Source organism: Pleurodeles waltl, chromosome 3_1 (genome assembly GCF_031143425.1).
Source record: "Pleurodeles waltl isolate 20211129_DDA chromosome 3_1, aPleWal1.hap1.20221129, whole genome shotgun sequence".
Classification (NCBI taxonomy): domain Eukaryota; kingdom Metazoa; phylum Chordata; class Amphibia; order Caudata; family Salamandridae; genus Pleurodeles; species Pleurodeles waltl.
Window position 1 is genome coordinate 1,317,634,133 of NC_090440.1, and position 21,984 is coordinate 1,317,656,116.

The following is a 21,984-nucleotide window of genomic DNA, read 5'->3' on the forward strand; positions in this document are numbered from 1 at the left end:
CTGAGGAACAAGCCTCGGAGCTTTCTTCTGTTTCCACATTACTTGTTTTTGAACTTCTTGCCTTTCTTTAGAGAATCTCCTTTTTATATTTATCCAATCCTTCTTACATTGCAGATAATGCTTCCTTTATTTCTTCTGTTTCTTTGTTTATCTAATGATTTCTGTAATTTCACTGTTGTCTCCATGGCGTCTTTCTCTCTGCATGTGTAATTAAGGTTTGCACCAGTTTCACTGAAAACTCTCTTGGGTTAGCTTGCCATTTTTCTATTAAGTCCTCATCCATGTTTTTTAATGCTGGCATCAATAATATTTGTAGGCCTCTTAGTATTATTTTATATTCCAGGTATTTTGTAAGGGTGGCTTGTTTCCACCACTTATGTGCCTCAATTATTCTTGCTTTTTGCATAGCCTAATTATTTTTTTGTGGGGTCCAATTGGTCTCCATTGGCCTTCCCATTTCTTCCCATTTTTATATATTAGATAGTGGCAGTTGCAGCTGTAGTCCGTTAGGTCAGAGCTTTCGGTAAGTAATTTTTGGTATTGCTAATAACTTTGGCAGATGAATTGTTATGAAGCTTTCCAGCAAGAAAGTTCAAACACCTCAGTCCGTTCTTGGAATTATTTTGGATGACTTGGGAAGTGGGGCCAAGAAAAAGGGGTGAGGTGTGTCTCAAAATGTTGATTTTATATGTTAATTCCTATACAAAAATGTCTGTTACGGCTAAAAAAAAAAGCTGAACGGAATTAGGTAACATTTGGTAGAAAGTTAGAAATTTTATGAGAAAGTTTGCTTTATATAATTTGGTGTAAATAGAGAAAATAGTGTTTAAAGAGTTGCTCAGGTGGTTATTAAGGGGTTATAAAAATGGTTATATCTGTACACCAACAATCCGGATACATCTATTTTCACACTATATTCCTCAGTCATGTGAGAATAAATCCCGATATTCTGAGTAAAATATAAACTTCCAACAGCAGCAGCCTATCATTTGGTTCCCCAGTGTTCTTCTGCAGCTTCCCATAGTGTTCTAATGAACAACTATAGCATTAACATTATGTATTTATGACAAAACTGTGGTGCACCTGAAACCATCTTGATAAAATCTGAGCTGTAAATTGTGAAGCATTTCCTTTAGAAATGAACACAATTAGGGGGTTGTTTTGTAATAGAAATAATGGTTACAGCTCGGGAATGCTGAAATGAGGATACATTTTCCATGAGATCTCAAATATATTCCGTATCAATTTCAACAAAACACTCTGACATATAGAGTGAAGTGTGCTTCCAACACCAGCAATCTGCCAGTTAACTCCCTCGTAATCAACTGCAGTTTTCCAGTGTTCTGTTGTGTTCTCTTTAGCAACTAGAGTGCTTACATTTTGTATTTATAACAAAGCGTGGTACACCTCAATCAATCTTGATGAAATCAGAGTATTACAACTAAAAGTATATCCTACACAGGATTAATCCATCCCTGCATCCATGTCTCCCTGCTCCAGTGCCCACATCTGCATCTCTCAGCCCCATTGCTTGTAACCACTTTGGAGTCACTCATTGCCAACATAGGTGTTCACTTCAGGTTTGACTGTGGAAGAGCAGGTATTTAAAACCTTCAGTGTTATAGTAAGGCACCTAGCACTGATTTGCATAACTGCCTGCTCTATTTGCCAACTAGCTTGCCCTCCAGCCCTGTTCGCCTTATTTTATTATCCTCACTTTGACTCCCTCAGGTCCCCCAGTTAGACAGTCAATTTGCATCTCTCTAATTTATTGTATGTGTGTATCCTTCAGTTACATTATGCCTCTCCCTTACTGGTCCTAGGTGTCCTGATGTGCACCACCACTTCCCAAATAGTACAAAGGATCATCAGCACTTCATTCACCTTGGAGTGTTGGGGGTGTTGCAAATCATATTTTATTAACTGTGTACTCACCAATATTAATAGTTAACATTAGGCTCCATTTTCCCCCTGCATTCAACGTCGGACTGAAAAAACTTGCGTCCCCACAAATCTTGTAGGTGAACTAGATCATCTTACGATCCGTTTCTATGTCTGTTTCTCTCTTTGTTCCCCCTTTTTCTACCTCTTTTCCTTTCACCTCTCTTAAGTTGGGGTATTTTTGGTAATAGCGAGGAGAATGAATAGGAAAACCAGGATTCTCAGTAAATCCATGTCTTTTGGCCAAGCTTGACATTCATGAACAGTAGAGCTTGACATTCATGAACAGTAGAACTGGGAGGCAGCAAGCCCCAGTAGACATTGTCACTGGTGCTGGGAGACACCGATAGAAAGAGAAACAGGGATGTTGACTTGAGAGATACATATGATGAAATCAAGAGTGAACTACTCTGTGACCGGAAGAGACAGCCGGTAAGACTAGAAGTCTCGCCACTGGGACCTTGAGGCCCAACCACTAGGGCCCAGAGACCCAGTCACTTGAACCCAGATACATAGACCCTGGGGCTGGGAGAATCAGACTCTCGTGCTGAAAAAAGCAGAGAATGGGACCAGGAGATGCCGACATAGACATTGCTTCAGAGAGACTTGAACACTGGGGTTGGGGGATGCATACACTGAAGCAGGAGACCCAGCCACTGGGACCAGGAGACATAAACATTGACGCAGGAAGACAGAGACACCTAGCCATTAGTGATGGAGCTGGAAAACCGAGACAGTGGAACCACGAACACACATAGACACTGGTGCTGGGAGCCTTGAGCACTTGGTGGATTGACAAGAACACTGGTGCTGGGAGACTTTGGCATGGACAATGACATTGTGGGTGGGAAATCTGAACAGAGCCCTCGAGAATCCTGGATAATCAGACATGGACATTGGTTAGGGAGAGACCGGCAAAAGGCCAGAAGACACATACACTTGCAAATACGCAGGTTAACAAAGAGCGCACAAGTTGAAAACATTTGATATAGCCATTCTTCTATGTTTGGGCTCTACGCAAAACTGTCATGCTAGGAGTGTGCCCTCATACATCAAAGTGAACCAGGAACATGAAGCAAACTGTACATCGCTAAACACTGGTAGAAACTGTGCAAGTCCCACTCTCAGTCGAAGTCAAGAGCTCAGACTCGCCCCTGATCCTGGGGTTCTTCCTGCGACAGATCATTGTCACTGTTAAAGTCTTCTGGTGAGACAAACTTGATGTCGGAGAGGAAACACAAGGTGGCAATATGGGATTAATCTCTATCCAGCCGCTCTCCATCTCCAGAAAAGTATCACAGGCATCAACTCCTTATCCACTGAGGAGCAAATTTCACAGTTGTTCTTGATGTACCCCGAGTTCCCTGATATCATTAACAATACTGCAACAAATCCAGGCCTTTAGGGAAACCATGTTGCGGGTCTTTAGCACCCGAATGGTTCCCTTTGGGCTACCTTTAGGTCCAAGGATCCACAGGGCCTCCATTGACGTTCCACCAGCAGATTGACCTTGGCACAGTCTGTGCCTTTGTTATGCATTGGGTTTTGCACTGCCTTCAGTGCTGACATCTATTATGAAGCCAAAATCTGAGCTGATCACTACAGTGCAATCGCCAGTGCAGCAGTGGTGTCCGACTCAGAGCCAAACTCATATCAGTTTTGACCAATGTCACACTCGAATTCAATTTTATGCACGTATTCTCCATACAACCGGATTCAGATCGAACAATTCCTCTGCAACGAAGTCACCCTCAGGTGCTCGACCGACGTTTTGGCTCTGATCCTGATCAGAATTAGCCAGCCTTCATGGATGACTTGTTCCCTTCTTATTGAGGATGACAATCTCTACATGGACTGACAGGAGGAAAATAGGCTGGATACTTTCAATGATACTGGTTTGATCTCTCCCCATCCCCCCAACATCCCTCCCTACCCCACCAAACCACTAGCAGCAGAAAGGCTCCTTTTGCTGTGGTGATTACACATGCAGTTGAGATTTTGGTCCTGCAACTTCATTCTATGGAGATGAAGATGAACTTGCAGGCCTCCCTGGCTCAAAGCATTCATGATGTGGCCAAGAATATCATTAGGTCTGGCCTGGGTACAACTAATTGTTTGGGTTTGGCAATCTTCACCAGTGAGGTGCTCTGTCGTCACACTTTAATGATATCTATGGTATTATCTTGGGATGTCCACGTGTCTCTTATGAATAAGCTTTTGACTAGTCTCGCCTGTTTTGTGAGAAGGCAGATTTGGGCCTGAAATGCTTTTAAGAGAGCTGAGCCACAGTGCGTTCCTTGGGCTGTTCAGTATCTTCCAGGGAGTTTCCATAACAATTTTGTATCTTTCGAGGATACTGTGGAGCATTGGTGTACAGCATCTCCAGGTACCTCTTCACGTCGTAGGCACCTCAGTTCTTTCAGGTCAGAGTTCAGACAGACCATGTCCAGGTTGCCACAAACAGCAATTACCCCAGTCCCTTTGGCTTTAGTGTACCCTTAGTGGCACACAATCGGACTGTGGGAGGCTGAATTCAACACTTTCTCCAATGGTGGCAAAACATTACATCCAACAGAAGGGTCCTCCAGACCCTTAAATGGGGCTTTGCTTTTACATTCCTTTCCAATCCAGTGAGTCTTGCACCTACATGAGAGTGGTAGCAGAGGGGCACCTGGTCATTTGGTTGCAGGATGTGCAGTCTCTCTTGTCCAAAAGTGCATTAGCGAGGGTACTGATATCGGAAATAGTGACTGGTTGTTACTCTGCTAGTTCCCCATGCCAGAGGACAGAGACATTCATCTTATTTGTTTTTATCTCAGCCCTCTGAATGCCTTTGAGAGAAAGGCAAATTCAAGATGATAATGCTGGCCCAAGTTCTGTCTGCCCTTGATCTGGCCAACTGGGTAGGAGACTTTTCGGTTTGCTATGTTTCCCTTCAGCCTTATCATTGTCCCCAGGTTTTCACGAAAATGATGGTGGTGGTAGCTACCCATCTTTGGAGGTTTAGAATACTAGCCTTCCACTACCACGATGTCTGGATGTTGAAGACTGGCCCAGCAAGTCAGTCATAGACCACCTCTACACGATGGGGATCCTCTTTACATTGTTGTGGTTCACAGACTACATGACTCCTTTGCAGAGGCTCCATTTCTTTGGAGCCATATTGTTCTGTATCAGATTCTAAAGATGCTTATGAACAACCAAGCCCCAGTCAAACTAGTGGTGCTGGCTTCGGCCAGGAGATTGTGGTACCTGAAACTTATGGGCATGAGCATATGTCTCCCGATCAGGCTTTGCTTTGGGAGGATCAGGTTTGCAGCAGCATGGGCCTGCACAATCTACAACTGAGCATCAAACATTGACTGTCTTCAGCCTCCTTTCTGAGATTGTGGTGGTTATCCTGGCTGCATGCTGCCCCTCTTCAAAATCTGTTTTTGCCAGGCGCTGGAACAGATTTGTGATCTAGTATGGTGTCCACATCATGAACATGTTACAAGACAAACTGTTTGCTGTCTTATTGTTGGTTGTGTCCTTGGCCCAACAGTGACTAGCAGTGGGCATCATTAAGGTTTATTTGCTGGCTGTTTTGGCCTTTTTGCGTCTCCCAGAAAGCCATCCATGTTTATATCACCTGTTGTGATAAGTGTGAAACGGGTCCGAAGCCCCCCTACTTACTTTGCATGATACCTCAGGAACTCCTGCAGTATTAAAAGAGAAGAGATTAAAGCAGGAAAAACACAGAAATAAACAACACCAACAACAGTCTACCATATTTTCGAACAGCAGAGCGGAGCTTCCGACAACCAGGACCAATCCTGCAAGAGTGAAGGAGGAAAAAAGAACACCACAGCTAAACAGGAGGGAGGCAAGGAGGAGATCGGGAAAGGAGTGGCTCTAGGAAGCGAGACAAGAGTTGGAAGGATCCTGTCTGAAGCAGACGTGCCAGAGGGAAGCGTCTGACTCCTGGAGCCCAGTGGAACACACCCACGGAAGACACTGGAGAGCTGCCGCAAATCAGAATTCCGGCATAGTGTGTGAGTCTTGAAAGGAAGGGCGCTTGTGTATTTGGGGGTTGGGGAGGTCACGGTGAGGATTGGTGTCACAAGTTTTTTTTTCTTCTTTTCTTTTGTTGTTTACTATATCAAGCTAATTAACAAGGACTTGACTTAGCGCTAATAGGCCAGCTCTTGTGTTTCAAGGAGCATGACATCTCTGATCCTGTTAAAAGGGTAATCCTTGACACATGGTGAGTTTAACCGGATGCATGGCGGAAACCCTGTGACCCACCAACAGGGGAGAAGTGAGAATGGGGGAGTGGAGAGGAACCTAAAAGGAACCTTGCCCAGAGGGCTTTTCTGAAGCTCATTATTTGCATGCTCTTGTCTTATTCTTTTCTCTTCTTGTGGCTAGCATGACCCTATTCTATAAAAGGACCATACTCTTTATATAGAGAGACACACACACACACACACACCCATATATATATGTGTATATACATATTTATTTATTTATATATAATATAAAACACACAACAGGTTTGGTGACAAATAAAATGGACAGAGATATTTCTCCTGTTATCATGCCTAATGCTGTTTCTCTTTCTTTGAGAATCCTAGGTGGCGCATCTGGACGGAAGACCCTGAAAAACCAAAAGGAAGACCAGTACTAGTGGATCCATCATAAACATCCTTACAATTGCTGTTTCCTCATACCAATTACACAAATAAATACCACCATTCTGAATCCCATCCGGCCTCTGCGTTTACATATCCTCCCATGCCCTTCCACAATGAGATTTCTCAAACGTTTACACTTTTCCCCTTAAACCTTTTGTGATAACGCAATGGGATCTGAATTTGCTCCTGACTTTCCTCTTGTGTACTCCATTTGAACTGATGCACAGCGGCTCATTGTGTCTTCTGTGTTTCTTGTCGCGGTTGCTTCGCGTGGGTGAGCTTCAGGCTCTCTCAGTGCAACCACCCTATTCTAACCTTTTTTCCCCAGACAAACTGATGTTGAGGACCAATGGGGTCTCTTTGCCAGAAGTAATTACTTGTTTTCATGTTGGGCAATCCACCCTTACAATGTTCTTTGCTCTGTCTCATCCCTCGAAAGAGGAAGAGAGACTCCATCAGGTCTACCTCAAAAGAGCCTGCTTTTCTGGGCATTAAAAGGCAAGGTAGTTCAGAAAAGAACTTTGTGAAGGTGGTCAGTTCTCTGGGTCACGATCTGCTATGCATTGACCAAGAAGCAACCTTTGAAAGGAGTGAGGGATCATTACTGGAGGGCCAAGACTCCTTCCACCTTGTCAGATGGAGTTCCTGTTCTTGACATCTGAGGTGCAACATGAGCGGCCAAACACATGTTCACAAAGCTTTACTGTTCTGAAGGCCAGTCCCACAGGAAGGGCATTTTACCATTTTTGACCATGCAGGACTCTTTGGTCTGAACCCATTCCCCAGACCGCACTCCTTGGAAGGTACTGCTTTGGTATCTATTTTGAGGATGAGGAATCTATGGTTAGAAGTATCCATCAGGAGAATTAGTTTCTTACCTTCAATAGTGCTCTTACTAATGGATACTCTATCTAACTGCAGCTTTCTCATTGCCTCTCTCACCCCCCGTTCTGAGAAGTGATCTCTTTTTGCCTAAAAAGATCTCAAGGTGGAGATCTGCATACTAGTACTCATTAGTTTTTGTGCTCCATGTCCGGGGGTGCTGACAGAGTCAAGAAAATAACTGATAGTGCACAAGACTGTGCTTATATGTGGCTCAGTTTCTCAATTTCGGACTGAACAAAATCTGCATGGATCTGCATGGTATCATCTTCCCACGTGTGGAGGCACTGCTGTATAAAAGTTTCCAGATCCAGGCTTGCACCTGGGAATATTTAAAGGTGGGGAACTTGCAGCTAGTTAGACTATCCACTAGAAGGAGCATTACCAAAGGTGCATAACTTGTTTATTAGTACATCATTCATTTTAGAATATCCTTATCGCATATCTATTAATCTCCTCCATGACCGTTCTTAGACTTTCATCACCCTTCACCCCTCATCCATCATTACTCATCTTAAGCTGGCATTCCTAACCCAACATCCCCATCTCTCATCCATCATGCCTCATTTCTCATCTATCATTTCTCATTCTCGACCCCAGATCCCACTTACATCATTCTGTCATCCGCAAATCCACATCCATCATTTATCTTTTATCATTCCTCATCACTTCCACCACATACATCATCCCTTAGCCATTATTCCAAATTGCTTATCCTTCGCCTCTGATCCATCATTACTTATCCCTTATCCAGCCCACATCATCCATCATGTATCACTCCACAACACTCACTCCACATCCCTCGTTCTTCTCCCTTCATTGCTCAGCCCTCCTTTTCACTTAAATACTGATAAATACAGTGGAGAACAATGATGCCTTAAAATGGACGCTTAGCTGTTCTTCTTAGGAAATCATCATTCCTCGCACCTCCTCCACTTTTCTACCTCCACTGGTGATGAGCGAAAGGGACTATTTTATGTCCAACATAGGCAAGCATTCCTTGCTGGAAATTATTTGAATAATCAGGAAAGTGGAAGACGTGCTTTATATTATTTATTTTGATGCAGTGATTTCATAACATACACCCAGACAGCAAATAAAATATTTTGCAAATCCTGTACAGTCAGGAGATGAGATCTTAGTGGAACAAATTTGACACACAAACAATGTCTTGGTGTGGGAATATCGGATACCGAGAGAACTTTGCACCGTATAGCACTTCATTTCTTATTCCAAAATGAATAAACATATACTTGTGCTTCTGGAAGCTTATATCTTACATATGCAGCAGTACTATTCCGTAGCAGCTCTCAGTGAGCGGAAGGGGCAGGGCAGCGCACGTTGGGGGAGGTAAAAAAAATTACATTAAATATAAAAAAAATAACACCTCCATCGCCACCCCGCTCCACTCCATCTGCTCCTCTGCTGGCTGCAGGCATAGGCTCCCGGCCTGCCCTGCGGCCAAGGATTGCCTGGGAGCACCTATCCAAGGTGCTCCCAGGCAGACTGGGAGCCTGTGCAAGCCCTCCCCAGCCTGGCAACTGTGTTGCTGGACTGGAGAGAGCCTACTGTGCATGTGTATTTGGCCAGCCTGAGACGGCTGGCCAAACATACATGTGCACTGAGAGGAAGTGCTGTGCACTCCCCTTCAGTGCTCATCACTCCTGTGGCCCCGCCCCTTTTACTAAAAAAACAATAATAAACAGTTTGTTTAAATTTTTTGGTAAAAGGTTTGCATCTGTTGCTGCTGGCGGGGGAGACACTTCTCTGCCCTAATTGAGTAGCCGCCCCTATTAATATCTTAAAACGTTCAGAACACCTCTTCGGGGTTAAAAATGCTTTATTGGTTTTACTTACAAGCAAGGAAGGATTGAAAAGAAAGGGTACATGATAAAGCTGTACAGCAGACACGTTTGTTTTCAGTTCAGTATGTTTTTTTAAATGTTAATTTATGGGCTTTCAAACACTCCGTATTGTAAACTACGTACACCTCTCATTCTAAAAGCATGTTATGAAAACATTTGTAAATAACAAAGTAAACCGATTAATCACTGTGGCGTTTATGCAAATCATTTCTAATATCGAACACTTGTGTATTCTCGGCGCAACTAATAATATAAGCACTTTCATTCATCTCTAGAGATGTAAGAATGAGGAGTGAAGAATGACATGAGGAGCAAGGAACAAGGGGTAAAGAAAGATGAATGATGAGATGGATGAGAGATGATGAATGACTGGTGAAGTATGAGATGTGATGGATACGAAATGATGGGTTATGGGCGAGGAACGGTGGATGAGGGACGACGGATGGTGATGAGGGATACAGAATGAACGATATTGGATGAGGAGTGATGGATGGAGAATGGTGGATGGTGGTGATGTATGATGGATTAGGGCTGTTGGATCAGAAAGTGAGGGACGAGGAATAATGGGTAATGGATAAGGGATGAGAGATGGGGATTTTTTTTTTATGTATTCTGTCAGTTGAAGACACAACAGGGCTTTGCCTAGCAGGGCCTTTCATCTAAAGCAGGCATACTGGAGCCAGATTTATTTAGGCCATTCATCATCGTCATTAGCAAGCACTGATTGACCGGCAGGAATCTCAGCAAGCTATGCAGTTGCAAGGGCCCAGACGGTTAAGATTTCATTAGACTTTCTCGACAGGGGAAAATAATATTTAGAAGCATAGTGTTTAGCCATAGGGTTCAGATTAAAAAGCAGTTTCTCGTATCTCGGCCTCCTTCCTCTTTTAAAGAGGTTATTAATGGGTAGGGTAGGCAGACCGAAATTTGTTTAGCTCGGCTGGCGCCCACCGACCGAAATAGGGTCACCCAACTTCTGATGACTTTGGCATCACTCAAATTGTTTTACACCATAATTTGACAGTAAATAACACGTCCTTAATAGATCTGTGACATCGGGTCACAAAAAATGTTTTGTTAGTGGGATCATGGATGTCATTAGGCAATTATTCAACGAAAGTTAATAGACCATAACACATTCCAGAAAGGGTTAAACTCAGTAACAATATTAACCACTGTCTATAACAGACACAGGGTTTTTACAACAGGCAATCAGTGGTCCAAAAGATACCTGTATGTCATTCAGCTCGTGGCGCTGCACATATACTATTTGCAGGCTAGGAAAAAGCGCCTTTCCTGAGCGGCCAGACGCAGGTTGTTTCATACTACATGATTGTTTGAGTGGAGAAATTAACGCCCTCCCCTGCCTCTTCTTTTCCCTTGAGGGAACAGGGTAGGAGCCTCATTTTAAAGCAGATCAGGCTTAAGGGCCTGAGTTGAATGCTAGCGCCACTCTAAGAGAAAAAGCAACTGGTGGAGGTAGTGTCAGTAACCTCTGGGACGAGTTCTCGTTGGGACTGCCCTGAGGTGGAGGGGTTACAGCCTCTGAGTATAGAAGGAAAAGACAAATAAAACACCAAAAAGAGTGTAAATGGTGGTGTCAAGCCTCCCAGACCACCTGAGAGAACTTTACAAAAGTAGTCAGTGACGGACAGTGTGTGACCAAGAAGAACTTAGAGTCGTTCTGGAAACCTTAGATTAAATGGCCAGGGTCGTTGAGTCTTCTGTGGCAGTCAGGAGGAATCCCTGGCTGCTTTTTGGATGATGTCCAAGCAAACTTAATGGACGTGATGGGCTTTCCTCTTTGGCGACAGCACTGATGTGACCATTGAGAGGGCGAGCTACAGTGCATTTTTTTGAGTTGGGTGTCTCCGGCTTGAGTCTTCCATTGACAATATAGCAAGTTTCATGGTTACGCTAAAGGTCTTAACTTTCTCCAGTGCCAACCCTCTCAGCCCAACCAGTTTGTTTGGCAGCACCGAGGATGCACCAAATCTAAAGGCAGACAGGTGTGGCAGCCCTCTTCTTCCTCCTTCTGGAACCACCTGGGATGCCGATACTCTCCTCCTTCATATTTCCATACTTGAACAAATGGCTGCTCATGCAGGCTCGGCACAGCTAGTGTCAAACCACCAATACACCGCTTCATCTTTGCTGTCCAACTCCTGTTCATATGGATAGGACTAGTCATAACATCTTGTAGAAGCCTTCCTCCCCCCCCAGGACATTCAGGATATGATTCTGATGTCTCAAGAGGCAGGAGGAAGCTCAGAGTCCAGTCCTGAAATTTCTCTGCCTGTTGGGTCTGATGGCTCCCTGCATACTACTAGTCATCCATTCATGCTGATGTATGAGGACTCGCAGTGTTGCCTTCATCCTCAATGGTTCCACCATGTGGCGACCTGGTGGACATCATCAGGATCCTCTCACAAACCACAATGGATTTCCAATGGTGCTCAGTAGAGGTAAATCTATCCTACAGGAAGTGGCCACAGTGGTGTTGATGCCTTCATCATAGGTCAGGTATCCGTAAGGAGTAGTTTGAGATCAGAGGACCCTGGTCTCCTGAGGAGCAAGCAGTACGCATCAACATGCTCAAACTGAAGATAATTCCCCTGGTCCTAAAAGCTTTTCTACCCTTCCTTCACAGACGATATATTCGGATTCTGATGGACAACATAACCGCAATGTGGTATGTGAACTAGCAGAGTGGTGTAGGTTCTTATCTTCTCTTCTGAGAAGTATTCAGCTGTGGGAATGGGATCATTTGAACCAGATCAGGCAGGTCGCCAATTATGCAGCAGACTCCCTGAATATGAGAGCGAACAGCCTGAGTCGGAATCATCTCAGAGACCAGTTGCTGTATCTCAACCCTGAGGTGGTACATACTATCTTTTCCCTAGGATGTCACCCCCTCAGGTGGATGTCTTTAGTAGGTGTGAAAATGCATGTTGCTCGCAGTTCTATGCCCTCCAGTTTCTGTTGCAAACATCCCTGGGGGAAGCGTTTTGGTTTACATGTATTTTTCCACTACACTATGCATTTCCCCATACCTTTGATCCCCAGGGGCACTGTGGAAGCTGTGCCAAGACCAGGCATAAGGTTATTCTGAGTACCAATAGGCTGACAGGGGTGTTGTCTGTAGACCTTCTGAGACTCGCCTTGTGTTTCTCTACTTCAGTTCTGGTTCAGAGAGGACCTTCTCTCAGTTGGAGAGGCTGATTCTACATGCCACCATGCAGAGCTTCTGCCATCATGCCTGGAGATGGGCGCAACTGAGCTTGTTTCCTCTGCCACCAGAACTGGTCACCGTAACGCTGCACCACCATGTCAGTTTGTCAGACAATGGAATTGTTGGGTCTGTAGAGGAGAGAATTGACCCTCTCAAGGCGCAACCTGTAAAGCGCTTTCATTGGCCCAGTGTTGGTGTGCAGTGGTTACTGTTAAGGGTTAGATTGTAGTCTTATTATTGTTTAACAGTTTGCCAGACCAACCTTGTCACTCACCAGTGGCTGGCCATAGACTCGCACCTCTATCTACAGACTGGTTTTCAGTGGCAGCTCCATGTGGCAAGCCCATGCCCTCAGCAGGCTGCTGGTCGGAGTCTGTTTGCTCCTCCCTCTTGATGCTCATAGGAAGCCCCATCAGCACTGCTGTTGCCACTCATCCATCGCTGTTTTGTTCTCCTGGTCTGCAAGTCGCAACCAATGTGAGGCAGGATCCACTGTCTTCATGCCAGGGGCAAGCACGCCATACAGTTGCCCAACAATCAGAGTTCCTGTACCATCAGGATCGTTTGAGGATTGGGCTGAAGGTCGGAGCTTTGCCAAGCATGGTCCTACCACATCTTGTGTCAGGTCACACCTCTTTCATTCAACACTGATTGTGATATACTAAATATCTTACCTGATTTGCTCATGGTTTTCTTTAAATTGGTTGGACATTGTTTTTATATTAAAACAGATCAAAATAGCCAGGACCTTAGTCATTGAGGCCCTCTTAAAGGCGGACATCATAAAGCCCTGCTATTACAGGTAAGTATGGCAAGGCTTCTGGGCCTAAAACCTGAAGATTGCATCCTGCCAATAAATATCAGCCAGATTTTTGTTGAATATTCATTGGAGCTCAAACTATCAAATATACTTTTTTAAAGTTGGATTGATTTTGTTTATGCAGACGTTTGGTGTGTAATTTCGCTCCGTGCCCATATCTTCTTCCCTGCCTCCTTTCCCTATATTTGTTGTCTTCTCCATTTATCTGTAAATTGCATTTTATCACGCTGCTATTAATATATTTACTTTTTTTTAAATCAATTTTACAAATTTGGATTGAAATTTTTGCAGGTCATCTTAACTATATTTTAGGTATTCATGAACTGCTTCTATAATAGTAAAATGTAATAAGAATATTAAACACAATAAAAGAACATAGTTCAGGGTCATATTAAAAGTCAATGAATGACAATCGTGCATGACACATGACGTGCAAAAAAGCGGAGATGAAATGTTTGTAAAGTATGTAATGTTTTATCACTTTATTGTAGGAAACAATGGTTTATGTTTCCTCCGGAAGATACTCCTTTCATGTATCCTACAAGAATCCCATATGAAGAATCAAGTATATTCAGCAAAGTCAATGTGGTCAACCCGGATTGGAAGTCCTTTCCTCAATTTAGGAATGTACAAGCCCATGTGGTCACCCTTCAACCTGGAGAGGTACAGTAGACAGTGCTTGCCCGATAGTATCCTGGTTCAGATACCTCACAAAATTGATCTAAATTGTACGTTTTTTAGAGTGCTCTGTTTGAGATCCTTAAAGGTATAAGATCATGCTGTCTGTGACAGGTTGGGGTTTTTTGTTGGGAATGCCTGTTACATTAATTAGACACAGCCTCCATAACAAGTTTTCTTTTGATTGCTGGTTTTCTATTCCATGTTGTACTTTTCTCTCTGTATGTTTTTCTTCAACTTAAAGATGGACATCGATGACACCCCCATGGACTACTGTGTATGTGTGATTTAATTACACAGAGGGCAGTACTGAGGGTATCTTTATGGTTAAGTTATGGTTCGATTGAGAAGTATTTTTGGTTTGCTTAAAATTTTAGTCATTTGCCAAATTTGCATGAAGTTTCGCCCTCACGTGGTTCATATGGGTAAATATTGCCATGCCAGGTCTTGTTCAGACCCATCTGGAAAGTGGGAGAATGTGTGGGGGAGCTACCAGAGGGGAACCAGTAGTTGTTTTTGCCATTCAAACTCTCAAAGGAATTTTGGATCACCTCGGCAGTAAAAGCAGCTGAATGGAATTAAATGGCATGAAACCAGAGCTTTACTTGGATGGTGACTTTGTGTGTTGGTATAAATGCATTCAGTAGATTTTGAGATATTTGCGTTAAAGAAGGGTTTCGTTTTCGTTGGAATTAATGTATATTTCGACTATTAATTTGTGGATGCTTTGCAATTGTAGCTCCAATGGTTATTTGGGACGCCAAAATTTGAAATAATGAAGAGAACCGATTGTTTTAGGGAGTCTTCCCTTTTTATTCCTTGCAAGACCACAGATACGTAAGAGATTCTTGACTCTTAATTGGCGAGTCAAAACAGGAAAACATATTGCAGTGGCCATTACATAATGCCAAGAACTGAAGCCTGTGTCCTGAAAAAAGGGAGGTACATCCCCTCACGTTTAAAAGCACAATGAGGGTTCAAAAGGAGAAGAGCCTGCCGCTCAAAATGTTTAAAAAAAAACATATTCCCAATTATTCTTGTGAGCTACAGATCAACCTCCACCTTCGTGGATGTGAACAGTGGTGGTCATTTTGTATTCCCCAACCTCCACTGTGCATTGTCCTGTGAAGTGTGCCTTAGGTGCTCGTGAGTTGGGAGCTGGACCTGGGTGCAATCCAAGACCTGTGGGCTAAATTCTACCATGCCTGACAAGTGACTATGTGCAGTGGGGTTGGGCTGCACTGGAGGTTGGGTACAGCGCTACCCACATTGCGTTCTGATGATTGCAAACTGGTGCTGCCAGTGCTGTGTATTTCTAGACACGTGTTCCGGGCTATTTGTCCTTCTTAAGTAGAGAGTAACAATTTATGTTTGAGAATGCTGGCAATGCTGCTCACAGTCTTCCCAGGTTTCTGTTCCACTCCCAGAAGCGGAGGTACATGCCAATGATCTCGTCTGTCTAATAATTCAACGGAGCTAGTCACAAAAGGAGAAAGGGCGCACACTGTCGGGTATCCCGCACAATTCGCCCACATGCATTGTGTACGTTTCAGGTTTTATTTTATAATTGATTTTGACTTCATCTGAGGTATACAATCTTCAACGACAAAAGGCAAAAACAACTCTATTTTACATATAAGTATTTTTCCTTTAAAATACATTAAATTTTTTTTTTGAAATGTATATATTTTAAAGCAAATCGTTTCGTTAGTATGGTTACTAAACAAGTGCATCAGGTCTTGATGTGTCTGTGTTAGATCTGTTTTATTGAAGTTAAATATCTTAATCTACCCTCTGTTAATGCTGGAACATATGTTGAGTGTCTTTTTGACAAAGAGCTCAGAGAGGAGATGTTTGAGAGTTGTTGCTTCATTTCCCAATATCAGTATTGAAAGAAATGTTCCCTTTTGGCAGGCACATAAGTCGCATCACACTGTGAGCAAATCGAAAGGAAAGATACAGCTGTACCGGGTCAAAAAAAATATCAAACTATTGAGTTATACAAATTCAGCAATGTACCATGCCTAATATGCAGTGAGTGGCTTAACCGCACAGACTGGGACCTATAAAATAGTCAATGTTCAGGCGACCATACACTGAACATCCCATATTGTACTCAAAACACTCCAACACTCTGTTAAAATTTCTCTTTAAGATCATATCATATTGCTGGAATCTTGAGTAGGATCTTCCTAAATGAGTGACCTCAAAGGTGAATTAGGAGCATGGAGCAATGCATACCCCTAATGAATTTCTTTGGCAGAGGCCTGAACAAAGACTCAGATCAAACTGAGTTCCAATTGAAGTAATTGTACTGGAATTGCAGAGATTAAAGTGCAAAATGTTCCTGAAATGTTTCCTTCACAGACGTTTAAAAATGATCAAGACATAATTAGGGCATACACTAGGACATAACTTTATTTAGAGGAAATTTTAATTTTCATGAATTTGAATTAAATGATTGAAATGCCTTCTCGTCCTGGAATTTTAAAAGTGCTGCAATGAGCTTGCATGGAGTTTATTGTTCAGATTTATAAAGTGTGAATTGTCCTTTCTCCAGAATTGGATCTTTCATAGATTCACATGCTTGAATCATTCTCCGTCGTCGAGATGGGAGCCCCCGGTAATTCAATAAAGCAGTACATATATCACTATCATAGGCTATAATGGCAATGAAAAGGTCAGTTTAATAACCTAGCCATGTCCTTTTTCAAAAAAGGACCAAACTTGAACTATAACCAGTCAGGCGACAGCACCCTCTAGAACACTCCCAACAGAGTCTGAGTCCCTCAGATTTTCTACCACACGCCGTGTGAAGTGAGTCTCCCTGAGCTCTGCTCAGTTCTTCAGCTTTTACTTCTTTTTTTGGATCATCCAAGATTATATTTCCTGTTTCATTTCTCTAATTCTGGCACTAATATGTTGAAGTAGCAGTAAACAAGGTAAATGACTACATAAATATGTCTAACCTTTTCCTCAAAAACTCTCACGTTCTGAGAGATGAGGCTATTACTGGCTGTGATTATAAAATCTTAAATCTGTCACTAATAATGAGGACAGTGAGGGTTCCTTCACCTCACAGGAGAGGTCAGAGGGAGACGTTGCGCCAGGCTCTCTGGAAGGCACGCAGAAAAAGCCATAAAAAGACTTACCATGAGTCTTCATAAGGCACTTCTCACCCCCAAAAAAATATGGAAAAAGACCCTCAACTCCCTCTTCAACTCTGACAATACATCAGAGAGACCCTCATAATCTTACAATGGGGCGTCTGAAAACCGACTGTAAAATCATCATTCACAGGAATTACTTTGAAGTGGTTGATGACAATGTTGACTATTATTACCTCGTCTACAAAGGGCCTTGTCTATGATGGCCTCATCTACGATGGTCATCTATGACTGCCTCATCTATGATGGTCGTTTACGACAGTCATCTACAGTGATCGTCTACAACGGTCATCTACAGTGATCATCTATGACAGTCATCTACAGTGGTCTGTGATGGCCTGATCTTCGAAGGGCCTTATCTACGATGGTCATCTTCTATGTCCTCATCTATGACGGTCGTCTACGACAGTCATCTACAGTGGTCGTCTACGACGGTCATCTACGGTGGTCTGTGATGGCCTCATCTACGAAGGGCCTCATCTACAGTGGCACCATCTATGATGGTCATTTACTATGGCCATATCTACAGTGGTCATCTACGACAGTCATCTACAGTGGTCATCTACGACAGTCATCTACAGTGGTCATCTACGACAGTCATCTACAGTGGTCATCTACGACAGTCATCTACAGTGGTCGTCTACAACGGTCATCTACAATGGTCGTCTATGGTGCTCGTCGTCGTCGACATTCGTCTTTGGTGCTCGTCGACGACGGTCGTCTTTGGTGCTCGTCGACGACGGTCGTCTATGGTGCTCGTCGACGACGGTCGTCTATGGTGCTCGCCGACGACGGTCATCTACACCGGTCGTCTACAGTGGTCTTTGACGACAGTCATCTACGTGGTCTTTGACGATAGTCATCTACGGTGGTCGTCGACTAGGGCCTCATCTACTATGGCTGTCTACGACGGCCTCATCTACGATGGCTGTCTACGACGGCCTCATCTACGATGCTCATCTATGACGGCCTCATCTACGATGCTTATCTACAACGGCCTCATCTACGATGCTCATCTACGACGGCCTCATCTACGATGCTCATCCACGACGGCCTCATCTACGATGCTCATCCACGACGGCCTCATCTACGATGCTCATCTACGACATTCATCCACAACAGCCTCGTTTATGACGGTTGTCTATGACATCCTCATCTATGATGCTACTACATGGCAGTATCATCTATGACGGTCGTCTACGACAGCCTGATCTACGATGATAGTCTACGACGGTCATACACAATTGCCTATTCTATGATAAACCGACACAAAAAAGTACACTGTTCCTAACTCTAGGGGAACAATTTAAGTTTCAGGAGCTAGAGCCCTCACACACCCAGGCGGGTGTCATGCTTCATCATCGGGAAGCTCCTCGTCAGACCGGCGGTGCAATATCTGACGGGCTCCCCTTTCGGGGGCTCTTTACCGGAGATCTTTTTATAATACACAGGCTAATGACCTCCAAACTAAATTGTTGGCACGCAACTATCCTCAGGACGTTGTCAATCGAGCCCGAAAAAGAGCGAGGAATAATAATCGTGAAGCATTACTTGCACCAAACATCAGGGACAGTAACAAATTGTTGACATGTGTGACCACTTTCACTCCTCTATCTAATAAGATCAAGAGCCTTCTCATGAAAAGATGGTCAATACTCGGCAGCAGTGGCTGCACAATCCCTAGACCTTTATTTGCATTCAAACGATCCCAGAATATCAAAGACTTGATAATACACACACGTCCTAGAAACATCACCCAGACACAGTCGACACTATGGAATCTCCCTCCAGTGTCAGGACACTATCCCTGTGGCCAATGCAATGTTTGCTCCTTGACATACCAGACCAAGACACTTGATTTGGTTCCCATCGGCCGATGGAACCTGACGAAACATACTAATTGCAATACCAAGAATTGTGTCTACATGATAACATGTCCATGTGGTCTCCGATATATCGGAATGACCTCCAGACCCGTCAAGATACGGATCAATGAGCATAGGAATAACATCAGATGTGGGCGTGTTACTACGAAACTATGTGCCCACTTCTTGGAGACACCTCACAGACCAGATGACTTACGCTGGGTTATTTTGGAGTCCCCCAACTTCACTAATGATTCCTCCCAATCATTATTCAGGCTTGAACAACGATGGGTATTCAAATTACACACTAATACTATTGGTTTGAACGATGACATCCCTTGGGTGTCCTTATCCCGGTAACTCTTTCCACGATATTACTGTTATACTTCCATCATGTCCGGATAATTTTCCTTTTTTCTTTCTATTTGTTTTAATTTTTCTTTGCTGTGGTCCCTTAATTATGGGCCCATTCCCGATCGTTTTTTGTCTGTAGACAAGGTTGCAATGATTTTCTCCACCTTCCATACTCATAGTCTAGCCTGCCCATGAAATAGACCATCAGTTGATACAATTCCGGGCCGTTTCATTGAATTTTTGATCACCTTACAACATTCTATTTTAAGTGTGACGAAGGCAAAGCACCTTTTTCTTATTAGAAGTCTCCTCTTGACCTCTTAACTCTACACTATTGACCAGCATAATAACCACCTTTAAGATGGCCGCCGCGTAACTAGCGGGAGATCCGGCCTCCGAAATGAGCTTGGGCATTCTCCCATAGTCCGTTTTCTGCTTCCATGACGATGCTTCTACGCAACGCGGAAGCAATCAGCTCCTGCGACGCGTTTTAAATGGCCCAAGTTCATCTCAGCACTTTGATTCCGGGGCCAGCACGCCGCGGGTAGGTGACTCAAATTGAGGACGCCTATTCTCAAGTAAGTGATAGGAAGCTTCAACACGATATGTACATGTCGGCTTGAGATTATCCCCGTGTTTTTACTGTGAGAGACTTCTTCACCGATAATTTACTTTATCAACTAACGGTTGAGTGCACGTGCAGAGCTATGGATTCACTTATTATGTTGATATAGCTATTCTACCAGACTATTGACGAAGAAAACGAGAGACTCGTACTTCTTAACACGCATAGATGTTATCTGTTTATCCATATACATGGGACTTACTAGGTTATGTTGCTAATATAAATGAATAGTTTAGGATTTTGGATATTAAGAATTTTGCTGTATAACGATGATGTCTGCTTGCATTAGTATCTTTTGCTACAGGGGTTACCCTACTGTATACCTTGATTCCCACATAAGACACACAGTATTAATTTGACGAATGACGTGTAATTCCCGTTAGAAGCAATAGGCTGGATCGTGCTACTCCCCAAGGGGCCCCCCCACATGAAGAGGGATGGTAAGCAGATGTTTTCTACTTGTTTAAACATCACTTTATGCACAGATTCACTTTGGGTGTGATGGTCATTTATCCGTGTTTTTTTAGATTCCACTGTACCTATTATTTTCTAGGGTGACCTTTTTTGATTCAGATTCTTGACGAGACAGTTTACACAAATGTAATTGACTGTTACCTATTTTTCACACACATAATTAGATAGTGTCTTTTTTTCTTTTATATATAGCCAGGAGAAGTCTAGTTTAATGTAGGTCCTGATGAAGCGTTAGAGGATCTTTCATGACCAAATTACGCGAAACATGTTGACCAGACCTTAGGGGTCAGGTGACAATTTCCCAGAACTCCAGGCTTTTCCAAAGTGGTTGAGCATTATTCTCATTTTCCACTTTCGTATGTTTTTAATCTTGATCGCAACCCCTTGTGGATAACCAGTAAACAGATCAGTTTAGGGGTTCCTAATCAATCTTAAATTCCTTTCACTCTCCTGCCATTATGAGTGTCTGACCTCTATGAACTTAACGGCAGCCACCCTTACTTATAAAAAGATCTCCAGTAAAGAGCCCCCGAAAGGGGAGCCCGTCAGATATTGCACCACCGGTCTGACGAGGAGCTTCCCGATGATGAAGCATGACACCCGCCTGGGTGTGTGAGGGCTCTAGCTCCTGAAACTTAAATTGTTCCCCTAGAGTTAGGAACAGTGTACTTTTTTGTGTCGGTTAATCGTATTGGGAGTACGTACACTGGACCTTCAATTCTCCCGATCCCTCTCTTTGTTGACTCTTCTATGATAGTCATCTGTGACAGTCTCATCTACAATGTTCATATGCGACAGCCTTTTCTGATGGTTGTCTACTACTATAGCCTTGCCTACTATGACCTAGTCTACGGAACCCGATCTACAATGGCCTTGTCTCTGTATGCTTTTCGACGATGGCCTTGTCTATGACTGCATCCTCTACGAAGGCCTCGTCTGCGGTGAAGGCCTCATCAGCAACGACAAACATGGTCTACATGAGCCTAGTTGTTTACATCCACCTCGTCGAGCTTGATCACAATACAAATCGAAAACACGTAATTGTCAACAAGAGCAAAACACACATAATCCAGAATAATTTAGTGTCAAGCATGGAGGTACCATTATGAACATGTCTTCAACACTCAATATATTGATGCAGAGCATGGACAGGTCCGTGTATCTCATACTAGAACTTCAGAGCATATTACAGCCGCAACTGGTGGATTTCCCCACCAGATTTATTTTGGGGATTTCCATACCCTTCGGAGCGAGCGACCAAACACTTCCAGTTTCCTATAGTTGTTTTTCTCCTTTATGAATTTAAATTGGAAAGATGTAAAACCTGTTCCAATTGTTCATATATCCAGGAGGAAGTACAATCATGGAAAACCCTATTATTCATAGTTCCGCCTAACCAACAAGG

The 21,984-nt window shown here is 43.4% G+C and overlaps 1 protein-coding gene across 3 annotated transcripts in view; it reads left to right on the forward strand.

Annotated features, from left to right (window-relative positions):
* Nucleotides 1-21,984, forward strand: part of HSPBAP1 (HSPB1 associated protein 1) — an 832,376-nt gene that overhangs the window by 476,585 nt on the left and 333,807 nt on the right. For all 3 annotated transcript variants that reach the window (XM_069224670.1, XM_069224671.1, XM_069224672.1), the window contains one exon: nt 13,908-14,079. In XM_069224670.1, coding sequence (XP_069080771.1) covers nt 13,908-14,079 — 172 coding nt within the window. The remainder of the gene's footprint in view (nt 1-13,907; nt 14,080-21,984) is intronic.